This window comes from Pleurodeles waltl, chromosome 5 (genome assembly GCF_031143425.1).
Source record: "Pleurodeles waltl isolate 20211129_DDA chromosome 5, aPleWal1.hap1.20221129, whole genome shotgun sequence".
In the NCBI taxonomy this organism is placed as follows: Eukaryota; Metazoa; Chordata; class Amphibia; order Caudata; family Salamandridae; genus Pleurodeles; species Pleurodeles waltl.
The window spans coordinates 962,055,910-962,070,930 of record NC_090444.1 but is presented as its reverse complement, the minus strand read 5'-3'; the positions used below and the strand labels follow the sequence as shown (position 1 = coordinate 962,070,930).

The following is a 15,021-nucleotide window of genomic DNA, read 5'->3' as shown; positions in this document are numbered from 1 at the left end:
AGAAACCACTAGACACCAGGGAGTGTTTTTTTTTGTTCGTGAATTTCACGTAAGGCGAGCGACCCCTTAGGCAAGGGTCGTTCCCCTGGGGGAAAATTTATTTTAGGCCATTTCTGCCCCCCAGGGGGGCAGATCAGCCTATCTTAATTAGGCCGATCTGCCCCCAAAGGGGGCAGAAACCACTAGGCACCAGGGATCTTTTTTTTGCACCGTCACGCAAGGGGAGCGACCCCGTAGGCAAGGGCATTTATTTTAGGCCGTTTCTGCCCCCCCCCCAGGGGCAGATCGGCCTATTGTGATTAGGCCGATCTGCCCCCGGGGGGGCAGGAACCTCTAGGCGCCAGGGCTAATTTTTTTTGTGTGTTTGTTTGTTTTTTTAGAGATGGGGAGCGACCCCTTAGGCAAGGGTCGCTCCCCTGGAGGGGAAAATTGTATTTAGGCCATTTCTGCCCGCTTTGGGGGCAGATCGGCCGATTTTAGGTCAATCTGCCCCCAAGGGGGGCAGAAACCACTAGGCACCAGGGATCTTTTTTTTGCGCCGTCACGCAAGGGGAGCGACACCCATAGGCAAGGGTCCCTCCCCGGGGGGGGGCAAATTTATTTTAGGCCATTTCTGCCCCCCCTGGAGCCGGCTGAGCTAGAGGCCAAAATCCACAGGTAGGCACTTTGCAAAAAACACCTCTGTTTTCTGTGAAAAAATGTGATGTGTCCACGTTGTGTTTTGGGCCATTTCCTTTCATGGGCGCTAGGCACACCCACACAAGTGAGGTATCATTTTTTATCGGGAGACTTGGGGGAACGCTGGGTGGAAGGAAATTTGTGTCTCCTCTCGGATTCCAGAACTTTCTGTCACCGAAATGTGAGGAAAATGTGTTTTTTTAGCCACATTTTGAGGTTTGCAAAGGATTCTGGGTAACAGAACCTGGTCAGAGCCCCACAAGTCACCCCATCTTGGATTCCCCTAGATCTCTAGTTTTCAAGAATGCACAGGTTTGGTAGGTTTCCCTAGGTGCCGGCTGAGCTAGGGGCCAAAATCTAAAGGTAGGCCCTTTGCAAAAAACACCTCTGTTTTCTTTAAAAAAAAATGGGATGTGTCCACGTTGTGTTTTGGGCCATTTCCTTTCGTGGGCGCTAGGCCTACCCACACAAGTGAGGTACCATTTTTATCGGGAGACTTGGGGGTACGCTGGGTGGAAGGAAATTTGTGGCTCCTCTCAGATTCCAGAACTTTCTGTCACCGAAATGTGAGGAAAATTAGTTTTTTTAGCCAAATTTTGAGGTTTGTAAAGGATTCTGGGTAACAGAACCTGGTCAGAGCCCCACAAGTCACCCCATCTTGGATTCCCCTGGGTCTCTAGTTTTCAAAAATTCACAGGTTTGGTAGGTTTCCCTAGGTGCCGGCTGAACTAGGGGCCAAAATCTACAGGTAGGCACTTTGCAAAAAACACCTCTATTTTCTGTAAAAAAATGGGATGTGTCCACGTTGTGTTTTGGGCCATTTCCTTTCATGGGCGCTAGGCCTACCCACACAAGTGAGGTACCATTTTTATCAGGAGACATGGTGGAACAGTGGGTGGAAGGAAATTTGTGGCTCCTCTCAGATTCCAGAACTTTCTGTCACCGAAATGTGAGGAAAATGTGTTTTTTTAGCCAAATTTTGAGGTTTGTAAAGGATTCTGGGTAACAGAACCTGGTCAGAGCCCCACAAGTCACCCCATCTTGGATTACCGTAGGTCTCTAGTTTTCAAAAATGCACAGGTTTGGTAGGTTTCCCTAGGTGCCGGCTGAGCTAGAGGCCAAACTCTACAGGTAGGCACTTTGCAAAAAACACCTCTCTTTTCTGTCAAAAAATGGGATGTGTCCACGTTGTGTTTTGGGGCATTTCCTGTCGCGGGCGCTAGGCCTACCCACACAAGTGAGGTATCATTTGTATCGGGAGACTTGGGGGAACATAGAATAGCAAAACAAGTGTTATTGCCCCTTGTCGTTCTCTACATTTTTTCCTTCCAAATATAAGAGTGTGTAAAAAAGACGTCTATTTGAGAAATGCCCTGTAATTCACATGCTAGTATGGGCACCCCGGAATTCAGAGATGTGCAAATAACCACTGCTCCTCAACACCTTATCTTGTGCCCATTTTGGAAATACAAAGGTTTTCTTGATAGCTATTTTTTACTCTTTATATTTCAGCAAATGAATTGCTGTATACCCGGTATAGAATGAAAACCCACTGCAGAGTGCATGTCATTAATTGGCTCTGGGTACCTAGAGTTCTTGATGAACCTACAAGCCCTATATATCTCTGCAACCAGAAGAGTCCAGCAGACGTAACGGTATATTGCTTTAAAAAATCTGACATTGCAGGAAAAAGTTACAGAGTAAAACGTAGAGAAAAATTGCAGATTTTTTCACCTCAATTTCAATATATTTTTCTTTCAGTTGTTATTTTCTGTAGGAAACCCTTGTAGGATCTACACAAATTACCCCTTGCTGAATTCAGAATTTTGTCTACTTTTCAGAAATGTTTCGGTTTCTGGGATCCAGCATTGGTTTCATGCCCATTTCTGTCACTGACTAGAAGGAGGCTGAAAGCACAAAAAATCGTAAAAATGGGGTATGTCCCAGTAAAATGCCAAAATTGTGTTGAAAAATTGGGTTTTCTGATTCAAGTCTGCCTGTTCCTGAAAGCTGGGAAGCTGGTGATTTTAGCAGCGCAAACCCTTTGTTGATGCCATTTTCAGGGGAAAAAACACAAGCCTTCTTCTGCAGCCCCTTTTTCCCATTTTTTAGAAAAAAACCGAAATTTTCACTGTATTTTGGCTAATTTCTTGGCCTCCTTCTGGGGAAACCACAAAGTCTGGGTACCTCTAGAATCCCTAGGATGTTGGAAAAAAAGGACGCAAATTTGGCGTGGGTAGTTTATGTGGACAAAAAGTTATGAGGGCCTAAGCGCAAACTGCCCCAAATAGCCAAAAAAAGGCTTGGCACCTGAGGGGGAAAAGGCCTGGCAGCGAAGGAGTTAAACTCACTCCACCCAACCCATGTTACAGAGCATTTCACAATTAAAGTTTACTGAGCGAGCGAGGCATCCAAGGATACCTCTGTTTTGTCATCCGCACGTAGCGTGTCTACGACCGTGGATAATTCAAACGTGTGTCATATCATAAAACATGGCTGCCGGCGTCAGCCCAGGGGGTTGCTATCTAGACATCTAGCTCCCTAGTCTTTCGCTGGTGTGACTAAGACTTTAGCCTTTGACCTGCAGCAAGCGCCGTCACGTGACGGGGGAGCCGCGCACGCAATTGGCGGACACAGACTGACTGCCCAGTGACTTACTTCGCTTGCCCATTGAGCTTCCACGCAGTCTCAGCATCGTCTCTTTGCTAACTGGAGACCCTCGGAACCCCCGCGTTACTGTCACCATGGCTACTCGAGGCGGCGGTGCGGATGGGCCTTGCAGACCCAGACCCTACCAGGTGGCAGTGTTTGGAGCCTCTGGTTTCACTGGCCAGTTCGTGGTGGAGGAGCTAGCACGGGTGGTGTCCGAGGACGAGTTCAGGGACTCATCGCTACGCTGGGCCGTAGCAGGGAGAAACCGGCAGCGGCTCGAAGGAGTGCTGCAACGTGCAGCGGATAAGCTGGGTAATGAAGGGACAATGATACTTGGGATGTAGCTTGGTTATATTAAAACTGCAACTGCCGTGTGGAAGTTGGCACTAGGGAACAGTGGGGCGGGGTCAACTCCATGCCAGGGTTTACCCTGATAAATCATGGGAGTGGATTGAGCTCAGTGCACTCTAAGCATGCACTTAGTGGCAGATAACCGTCTAGAATTAAAAAAAATATTTTGATGCCGGGATCTTCAAACTTGTTAACATCAGATGCGCAAACGGCTGCGTTTTTGCAGCTGGGAGAAGGAATGTATTTGTAAGTTTGAGTTTTATCTAACTAAATCACAATTGTTGCTTAAAAGTGGGGAGCTAGCTACGCCGTCCACTGCAATAGAGTTTGCTTTTTTTGTATTTGAGAACTTACATGGCAGTTCTAAAGTTTAGCACGGGCGATCCTGGCAACTTCAGCGTAAGCGTTCCTTGTTATCTGCAATAGTGCAAATAACCCATACTAAGTAATGTGCAGAGAGAGCAGGCTTCTCTCATACAAAGTACATACAGGCTTGACCCAAGATAATTGGTCTGGGGGTAGGTAGGCTGTTTTAGGGCTCTGGGGAACGTGACCGTAACTGGCAGTGCTTGTTACCAGTTTTGCCTGTTGGTCCGGAACCGCAGTATCCAGACATTTGTAACAAGTGCAAGGACTGTCCTTCTGTTTGACCTCCATAGACTACTCTTGGATAATGGTTTGGTGTGAAAGATATATCTCTGTAGCGGTCGACACGGGTACATTTTATAGTTAAGATCGTGTTTCCATAGGAGATGCAATTTTTGATTTGCTTATATCTTTGGCACCGCTTAGTGAATCTTCACAAAAGTTCCCATAAAATATTTTTTTAAGCTCTTTCCTGCACATATTTTTTTGGGGAGGGTGGGAGGATCCGTAAAATGGTCAGGAAAAAAAGAAGTGGTTACTAAAACACATTTTCTGCATTCATTTTTCTATAGGCGTTTAGACACGGCTACAGTCGAAACAGCTGAAGAGATTTATAACAAATTTGGCAGAAAACTAGATTGTGGTACACAAGTGATTTTTGTGATTTGCTGTAAATCTGTTCAATAGTATTTGAGCAATTAATGCTCAAAATCTTTGTATATTTCACGTTTTGGAGGCTCCGCGAACCTAACAGATCTCCTGCTGAAATCCGATTGGTTTCCACCACATCAACCTAAAAGTTGTGGCAGCAATCTCCAGTCCTTTAAAAAAAAAAAAAAAAGGTGGGCTTATCAGGGATACCCTGAGCCCCTAGGCCTGGTGTGGTTGGGCCAGGGACCGGGAAGGAGGTGGGGTGCATTGGTGAATTTGGGGGAAGGGGTGCATGCCCCCCCACCCTTTCCAAGCTGCTATTTTGTAATGAAGTGTGCACACATGCCCTCCATAAGCCTAAAAAGGCCCCAGGAACCTAATTCCCTGGGCTGAAGTAATAAAAATGTGGTGGTGGTGGGGGGGGGGGGGGGGGGTTGGTATCTCCCACCCCCCCTTCCCGTAGCCTCATTAGATCCCAGGGATGCCAAGACTTGAGGTGCTCTTGAGGATGTGTGTATCATTGGACTGTAATTTGGATGTTGAAATCGCTCTTACTCTTCAGGGGGTAATGTTGCCTTTTCCCTTTCAGTGACAGTAGTCTGACGATGCATATAATTTCACATGGCATCAAAACAGACATTTTGCTTACTGTGCCACAATCTGCCCTTGAGGAGCAGGGTTCTGTCCAGTTTTTGAAAACATTATTTTAACATTTGATATAAACATCCGATTTAAGCGATTGCACAGAGCCTATTGTTTAGCACACTTGTATAATGTGGTTGCATTACATCTGAGATCTTTAATGTTGTATATTTGGTCTGACTTGTTCTAAATAAGCCCATGGATTGGTCACATTTGCCTGGGGGCCGATGATAACTTTTAACAGATGAGGCCCCAGAACTCATTTCTGTTTAGAATGAACATTTCTGTAGCTTGCAGAGGCAGAACAATACAAGCTTTGGAAACTTAACACTACAAATAACTTTAGCCTAGCAAACCATGCTTGGTATCATCTTATTGTTGCTATTCTTAATTAGCTCGTGCAGCAAACAATCTAAATTTGTCTGGCATGCAAAGCATCTTTGGTTGCTATCTACAGGATTATTCTATCTAGAATGGCATTCTAAACTTTCAGACCCTATCTTCTGACTTTGGTGAGGTTGATGCAGCTCTGTGTGCTGGAACAACTGTTTGTAGGTTTCCACCTAGATATCCAAGGCCTCTGTAGCATACTGTGAATAAACAGCACTCTACCTAAATTGTGCACAGAGGCGTCTACAATCTTTGGTCATTACACTTTCTCACCATTGCCAGAATTTGTTCTCTCCATCTTGGTTAGATGTGAACGCCTGAGCCTCCTAGCTCTGACCTTGCTCTCAGTATTAATGGGACAGAAGATGTCTGTCAATGCAGTAATAAGTGACAGTGCAATTTGAGCTGAAAAAAATACTCTTCAGGTGAAGTCCGGACCAGTGGCCTCTCCAGCAGTACAGCACACATTAAAAAATAATTATGCCTCCCACATGAGGACTCAAACAACAGTTGTACCAAAGAAGATGCCTTGTGTCAGCGCACAGGCAACACTTCCAATGTCCAGTATAAAAGATACAGTCAACCACCTGCTGACAAATGAGGGATGCTGAATATCTGAATGGCATACAAACCAAAGACTGAAGGTGCGTGACCTTCAGCCCTTTTGTAATGCTATGAGAAAGACTGGCTAAGAGCACAGCCACTGTTACACGCTGCTATTTCCTTAGATGGGAGAGATGAGATGACTTACTGCCTAGCCTAACCACGTGTGATCAGCTCTTGCAGATGAGAGATGAAGCATAGCCAGAGGCCATGGTTAGCTGAAGGACAGTGACAGAAAGCCACACTGGCTGTTGGTAAAATGGGATGTCAGTCATCACCATGGAATCTCGGACACTGGGAACAGTATGGTATGTCTGTTACTTATAAACCTAAAAGGACCTAGACAAAGGTATACTTCCCCCAACAATTTTAAATGATGGACTAATGGCTGATTGGGCTGACCCCAAATACCACAGTTTGTGAATTAAAGGTGGCTGTTAGCCAGGTGTTCATATTCACCTCTAACTTCAATCAGAAGCTCTGTGCACCTGCCAGTGTAGGGACTGACGAGAAGCTGACATTTTGGCTGTGCACTAATTGAGTAGAGGTCAAACTTGAAAACCTGCGGACAAAGGCTTGTTGTTCATGCAATCTTTTAAAAAAAGAAAATGTTATTTTAAGTATCTATTCTTACAGTCGCTCTTTCTGTTATTGTGACCTAATCTCTACGTGACTTCTGCTTCATCCTGTGCTCTGCCCGTCTTGTCAGTTCTTACAGTAAACTTAGCTTACTTTCTTCCCGATACTAATTAAAACGAGCACTGTGGAGTGAATAGGCTAATATTTTGGAAAAGTGAGGTGAGGACAAATGAGGTATAATTTTTATCAGGAGACTGAGGGTAAGACTGGGTGGTAGAAAATTTGAGCCATCGCAGTTATCCCACACAGAAACCTGAGGAAAGTGGGATGTATTTTATTTTGTTGTTACTAAATTTGAGGCTTGCAGGGGATTCTGGGTAAGAAAATGTTGGGGGATCCAACACAAGTCACACTTCCCTGGACTCCCCCCGGGTGTCTAGTTTACAGAAATATTTGGATTTGGTAGGTTTCCCTAGTGGCCGCGAAGGCCATGGCCAAAAACGCAGGTGCCCCTCTAGCGAAAGCAGGTTTTTTTTTGATAGATAATTTTGATATGTCCACAGTACATTTTGGGCCCTTCCCAGTTCTGGGAACTTGGACCCACTAACACAAGTGCAGTAGCTTTTTAATTTTTTTTTTATTGTGAGACCTGGGGGGGGATGCTGGGTGGTTTCTCTCTCCCTCTCTCACTCTCTCTCACTGTGAGTAACAGCATTTTGCTATTTCACAAGGAGCATATCAGCAGACAAAGTCGTTTTGTTCACTGCTACAGACTACTGTGGCAATGTGTGCTTTTTGAGACCAAAAAATGTTATTGCATTTTGCAAGTGTTTGTTATGAAGGTGAGAACCTGTCAGCTCCCACAACAATGACGTTTTACAACAGCCATGTCAAAACAAGCCACACATTGACAAAACAAAAAGGCTGACCACTAATGTCACACCTATTGGCTTTGCCAATCCTTGTAATATTTTCATGTTCAGGCGTCATGTTAAAATTGGTTGTGCTGTTTTTCCATTATGAATATTTTTGTGGAATACTAACGTATATCAACATATTTTAGTAGATGATGCTTTAAATAAATTGTACCTACAAATTCACAGTAGTTAAGCAGAATGTTTTTTTCCTAGTTGCAGTTTTGTGAACATTTTATTTGAAGCAAAGACACATCAATCTTGCTTCACACGTCTGTAAACGTGCATCTAATCTGAGAGCATTCTTGGAGAATTATTTGTAGCCTCATAATGTTAAAGTTGGCAAAAGTGGGTACACATTTTTATACTGAGACCACGGTCAGCAGTGCAGTTTGAGCTTACAAAATGTCATTGGGGCGCTCATCCTAATAATAATGGCTTTGCATTAATGAACCATGAATAGAAGTTCGAGCAGCAACAACTGAAGGACACACATATTACCTTAATTGCACACAATGCCTATCCCTGATCCACAATTTTGTACTGTAAACTGGCAGACAAAGGGTTTTTGCTGCAGGGTGTTGGGCCTACTTGTCCCAAGGAGAAAGGAGAAAAATAACCAGGAAAACATGTTGCCTGTGACCCAAACAATATATTCTGGAAGTCGAGCTATAGGAATTCTACACCCTGCCATACCTTTTAGACCAGCCATAACTCCTGCCCGCATCTTTCAGAGGAGCTCTTATTTATCTTGCTCCAAGAAGTGCAGGCTGTTTTGACCAAAGGAGCCATAGCAAGGATCAGAACCCAAAATAGGAACTGGCTGTTACTTCTGCTATGTCCTTGTGCCGAAGGATGGATGCCGACTTCTTGCTGAAATACAGATTAAAAATGGTAAATTTGTCCCATGTTCTGTCCTTACTTAATGCAGGTGACTACATAATGAGTTTAGACCTGCAGGATGCTTATGTACATAGACCCAGCCTGCAATCCTACAGATGCTATTTGTGCTTCAAGATGGGCCAGTAGCATTTTGAACCTGCCATGTTTTCCTTTGGCCTCACCAGTTCCCCTCAGGTGTTCACGAAAGTGATGGCGGTGGTCACACCACATTTCGGGCTTTCAGGTATTCTAGTTTTCCCCAATGGGATTGCCACAGTCAATGTTAGACCACCTCCAGGTGACGGCGAACCTCTTGATGTTGCTTTAGTTCGCTATCAAAGAATCATGGTTACATCTGACTCCTTCAAGAAGGCTCCCTGTCATTAGAGCCACACTGGATACAGTTCAGATTCAGGCTTTTCTTCTACCACAGCAAGTCCAGGACATTTGGGCTATGCTCTTGATGTTTCAGCTTAGTTTTTGGGACACGGTAAGAGTGGCTCTGAGGCTTCTGAGCCACTTGGCATCCTGCCCAGTGACTATGCCGGGTGCACATGCAGGTTCTTTCTGTTTTTTTTAGTGTAATTTTTATTGATCATGCAGGTTCTTTCTGTTTTTTTAGTGTAATTTTTATTGAGTTGTACCTTGTCGCAGCCTGTGCAGAAAACAGCCAACAGGGACATGAGCATGCAGCGTCACAATAGCTTGGTCTGCATGTGTGATACCATCCATCAAACAATCATTGCACAATAATAGCTCACATGTTTACATCCTCATAACATCAGGGATGTGGAATTCCTATACCGACGCCCGGGACATCTTGTTTGGGGTCAAGGGCAACAAGTTTTTATGTTTACTTTGTCCTTGGGACAAGTAGGCCCAACCCTCTGCAGCACAAACCCTTTGGCTGCCTGTTTACAGAGAGTGGAACTCTCTGCAGTTGAGGCAATGTGTTTCCAAAAGATAATGCTGTTCGAACTTGTATTTATCGTTCATTATTTGAAAGCCTTCATTATTAGGGTGAGTTCTGTAAATAAATGTTTTAAGGTCACACTTCACTACTGACGTTGGTTCCAGTACAAAAAAAAAAAAGTGTATACACATGTTTGAAAAGTTTAGGCTATCAGGCTAATTATAATGCTCCCAGAATGCTCTCTGATTAGATGCAAATGAAGTGTCATTTAGTCAAATGTGTTGATGCATGCTAGTATTTCCCAAAAATATTTCTAATGGAAAATCAGTGTAACCATTTTCAACACGATTATGGGAAGCATGAAAATAAACAAACACTGACAAAGCCAACTGATCTGACATATTTTTATAAGTCTTTTAGTTTTATCAATGCGTGTCTTGTTTTGACATGGCTTTTATAACACTTTTTATTGTTGTGGGAGCTACCCTCAACATTGTAACAAACACTGGCAAAAAAAAAAAACAGTTTTTGAACTCTAAAAGCACACGTTGCCACCAGTGGCATAACAAAGGCCCCGCAGCCGCCCTCCAGGGGGCCCCTTCAGCACAGCACCTGCCCTGAGTGAGTCTGGAGAGGGGGCTCCTCCATGTTCTTTGCAAAGGGGCACCCTCCAGTTTCGTTACGTCACTGATTGCCACTGTAGTTCCTGACACTGAAGAAAACTACTTTGTGTGCCAATATGCTCCTTGTGGAAGAGCAGAATGCGATCACACACAGTAAAGCCAGCCGAAAGAGAGAGAAATAGAAGTTTAATAAAAACAAAATGTCTTTGTTAATACCAGACCTAATTAGGGACCAAGACCCACATGTAGGTAGCTTTTTGCATGTCGCAAACAGCGACTTTTGCTGTTTGTGACGTGCAAAAAGCACATTGCGATGCACAAACCCAGTTTTGCGACTCGGAATTAGGAAGGGGTGTTCCCTTCCTAATTGCGACTCGCAGTGCAATGTAGGATTATTTTGTGACTGCGAACGCGGGCGCAAACCAATCGCAGTCTGCACCCATTTCAAATGGGTGCTAACACTTTCGCAAAAGGGAAGGGGGTCCCCATGGGACCCCTTCCCCATTGTGAATGTCACTGTAAAAAAAAAATCAGGGCTGGCAGTGGTCCTGTGGACCACTGTCTGCTCTGAAAAAATGAAACTAAAACGTTTCATTTTTCGTTTTTGTAATGCATCTCGTTTTCCTTTAAGGAAAACGGGCTGCATTACAAAAAAAAAAAAAGAAAACTTCTTTAATGAAAAGCAGTCACAGAAACGGTGGTCTGCTGTCTCCAGCAGGCCACCATCCCTGTGAGGGCCGCCATTCGCAAAGGGGTTGCAAATTGCGACACACCTCATGATTATTCATGAGGTGGGCATTTGCGAAGCCCTTGCGAATCACAGATGGTGTCAGGGACACCATCCTACATTCGGATTTGCGACTCACAAATTGCGAGTCGCTCTGGCTCGCAATTTGCGGGTCGCAAATCTGAACCTACCTACATGTGGCCCCAAATTCTTAAAGAAAGTCACAAAAGTGCACCCATGGTATATGTCGTACCCCTATAAAATATTTGTGAACTGTATTTTAGCATGGGTAAATACGATGTGTAGATTTGCTCATGTGAAAATCTACTGAGCATTTGCAAGTTCATTTTCCCTCCAGCCACTTTCTTCCCAACCCTGGAAGAAGTTCTAATTCTGCCATTGTCAGGAGTAAATGTCCAACCTTTCTTATTATGGGAAAATATTAGAGAGAAGCTGGTGAAAATCTTTAAAACATGCAGGTTAGTAGGTTTGCAGACTCAAAGGCATTCCAGCCCTGGAACTATTGCTTACTGCTTCCTCCAGCCCCAGTATGCAGATCTGCAGAAAGGTGGAAAAATAAGGAATTTTCTACAGTACGGATTGAAACTGCAAGTATTCAAGCCCTACTATGGTAGTAGCCCTGGCATAATCAGAGAGGCTGTTATAAGAGCTCTTACATAATGATATTGCTGCCATAATTTGTCGCCACACTACATGGCACCAAAGGGACAAGTGGATCTTTTTACAGGACAAGTAGATTTGAGAAGCAACCTGTCCCCTGGACAAGTAGATATTTTAATAAATTCCACACCCCTGTAACATGTATATCGAACGTACAATGGTTACAGGGTTAGAACTGTCACTGTTAAAAAGAATACTTGAGAGCTGAAATAACTCCCATCTTATCAAATATATTTATTTGGATTCTATAATGGCAATGTATTTTTGTAGGGGTATCCAGAAGTTTTTGGTCACCACAGGACTTTAGTCTCTGGGGGAGACCAAGTTTCCACTTCAGTCTGTTAGAGTTGTGATCTCCCCGCCTGATGTTTAAAGCTTCTCTAAAATCCATCAAAGGCAGCCTGGTTCAGGGTCTCAAGGACACCCCCACTGAAATGTGGTATTGCAACAAGCAGGGCAGGGTGGGGCCTGGGGTCATGTGCCAGGATACCTTTTCTCTCTCTCTCTTGTTTGCAGACTGTCTACCACTCCCCCCTCTTCATTGCTTGTTCCATTCAGCTTCCTCCATCCTCCCACCATTTGTCTACTTGCTGCCCCAAGCCCACTTCCTGTCATTTTGCTGCCTTCCCTCTCCCACCTTGTCCCATGTTATTTGTTTTAGCAGAAATAGGCTGCAATGACAGCTAAGGATGATGGGCATGTTGGCCTGAGAAACGTACATCCTGCAGAGCAGATACCAAGCAAATGTTTTCTGTGAAACAGGAAGTTAGAATTGCACAGGTAGGCACAAATGAAGCTACTAATCCCAGCGGGTGTACCTTTTAGCTCACCTAAACCATTTCCAGATGTAGCCTTGGTGCTTCAGGAGATGTCCTGCAGTATGAGCTGCACTCTGTCTGCAGACAGCACTGCAATGCTGGGCCACTGCAAAGGGAGTCGGAGGAATCACGCATGAAGGCTCGTGGCAATGAATGACAGAGCATTTGGCTGCCCTGTGATACAAGGTGAGCAACCACCCCACAGCCGTGTGGCACGGGTGAAAACCCCTCTGAAGAGATCATTTAGTTTACTGTCTTGATATAAGTTTGTGGTCATAATGCTCCTTGCATGAAAAAATACTACCAGGTGGACAGGTGCTTTCTAGCTTTAATGGTGCCCAATCACTGGTCTTGGACAGTTACGTCAGAGGAATGTTTGAGTTGTAGCTTCGTGACTCACTTCACATATTCCTAATGTGCATTGGGATGTAGAGCAGCTTCGGACTGACTCCGCTAAGTATTTATTCACCCCCTCTCTCTCCCCCCCCACACACACACACATGCATATACACACACACACGTGCATTTTTTGCACAGGCAGACACATATGAAGACTGTATAGAACAATAATACAGAGAGTGCTGTCAGCCGCATGGGCACTCTGTGAACACTACACTGTTAGTAAGGTGTGTTTATTGCAGCCAGACACATAGGCAACCTGTGAACACTAGATAGATCAGTAACATGAATGGTGTTGTCAGAAGAGACAAACCTGCACATTACTTTCTATATCCATGTAAGTTATTAAGGGTTGGGTATGGCTACCATGAGTATTATATGGTAATGTCAATTCATATGTAACTCCTAGGCCCCCACAAATACTAATATTATAAAATTCAGCAATGGGCAGCCAGTTGTAGTAAGTACAGCCTAAGATGCATAATAACTCAACTATTCAGCTTAATCCTCTTATGCTCACATATGTCACATCTGCTACAGGCCTTGTCTATCACTGTACTGTACCAGCTCATAAACGGACCATATCCAAGCGAACAGGGCATGAAATAACTGAAGAGATTGGCCACACGCTGCTAGCTAATTGGAGGATCCTAATCTAGTCTACCACTGCAGGTGCCAATAAGCTACATACTATGATCACTTCTTTAGATCTCACAATTACAGGCAGATTTGAGATAACCATAACTGTGTACCTATTGCACACCCATCTTCCTCCAACAAACTGCTGAGTGTTGTGCCCCATAATAAGGTAACCGCACTTCAGTGATCATTACACGTTTTTTAGGAACACTTCCCATGTATGACTGAGCTCTGGCAAGGCAAATAGGTCTCAACTATTCAAGATCTATTGACTTTATCAAAGTTTTTTTTAGCAGCTGTGCATCATGGCTGAAAGTAAAAATATAAAACGTGGACAATGCGGGCAGCATCATAGTTATTTATTATTTATTTTTTCCCCACTTTCAGCCGTGCTGCTGTGCAACTCAGTTAAAAAGCCTCTGACAAAGCCAATAGATTTCACATAGGCAAGACCTATTAGTTTTGCCAATGCTTGTTTCTAAAAGTTGTGACTGCTTTTCACATTGGGCAATCCTTCACTCCCCCAACAATCATTTGCTCTGCTTCACCATTCGAAAGAGGAAGAGAAGCTCTGTTGTTGGGTCATAAGAGAGATTTAAGCTTTAACATTTTCTGATGGATACAACTACCTGTGGATTCCTCACTCATTGAATTTTCCCCATTTGCCAGCATCCAACGGAAATATTCTCCTAGCTTCTGCACATCGACGAGGACGTCACAATTGCTCGGCTCCCACGTGACGTCGTCTGACGTCATACAGGCAATAAGAGGTCCTCGCCGGCGTGCTGACGTCAGTTCCCTTTTTTCCGTGCCTTCGAGCAACGGTTATTCTTAGAGGGAGCAACTGTTTCTGCTGCGTAGTTACAGTTACTGTTTCTATCAAAATGTCACAGCAAAAGTCGGGCTTTAAGCCTTGTAGAGAGTGCGGAGGCAAGATGTCGGTGACAGACCCACATGTGGATTGCTTGTGGTGTCTGAGCTCCGACCATGAAGTGGAGAAATGGGAATCCTGTCAATGCATGAATCCTAAGGCGTTGAAGGAACGGGAGGCTAAGCTGTTTTTGGCGAAGTCCAAAAAGAAGGAAAAGCGGCACCGGCACAGATCGTCATCACCGAAATCTCATCGACGTCACTGTGACTCCCGGGGCCGTCGTGATTCTCGACGCCGTTCGAGTAGAGAGCGTTCACGCTCGAGGTCGCCTTTGGTTCGGCGCCATAAGACATGGGAGGTTAGTCCCACCATCATTCCTCAGCTGCAGACGCCTACCGCTTCTCCGACTTTTCCGCCGTCTCCGCCGTCTGTCTTCGAGGTCGTACTTCAACAGGATCCTGAGTTTTCACCTGCATCAGAGATGCCTGGGGCGGCGCCGTTATCACCTCGGGCGCAAGCTCCGCATTATCCATCATTCCCGGCGCCAGGTGTTGATAGTTCTGCATTTCTTAATGCGAAGTTTGACATTTTTCAACAGATGGCTCTGGTGGTGGTCCGGCTGGTCCTTCAGGGCCATTGGCC

At 44.7% G+C, this 15,021-nt stretch overlaps 1 protein-coding gene across 1 annotated transcript in view; it reads left to right on the top strand.

Annotated features, from left to right (window-relative positions):
- Positions 1-3,301: 3,301 nt before the first annotated feature.
- Positions 3,302-15,021, top strand: part of SCCPDH (saccharopine dehydrogenase (putative)) — a 153,113-nt gene continuing 141,393 nt past the window's right edge. Inside the window, exon 1 of the mRNA XM_069235082.1 lies at positions 3,302-3,642. Coding sequence (XP_069091183.1) covers positions 3,423-3,642 — 220 coding nt within the window. The 5' untranslated portion in view covers positions 3,302-3,422. The remainder of the gene's footprint in view (positions 3,643-15,021) is intronic.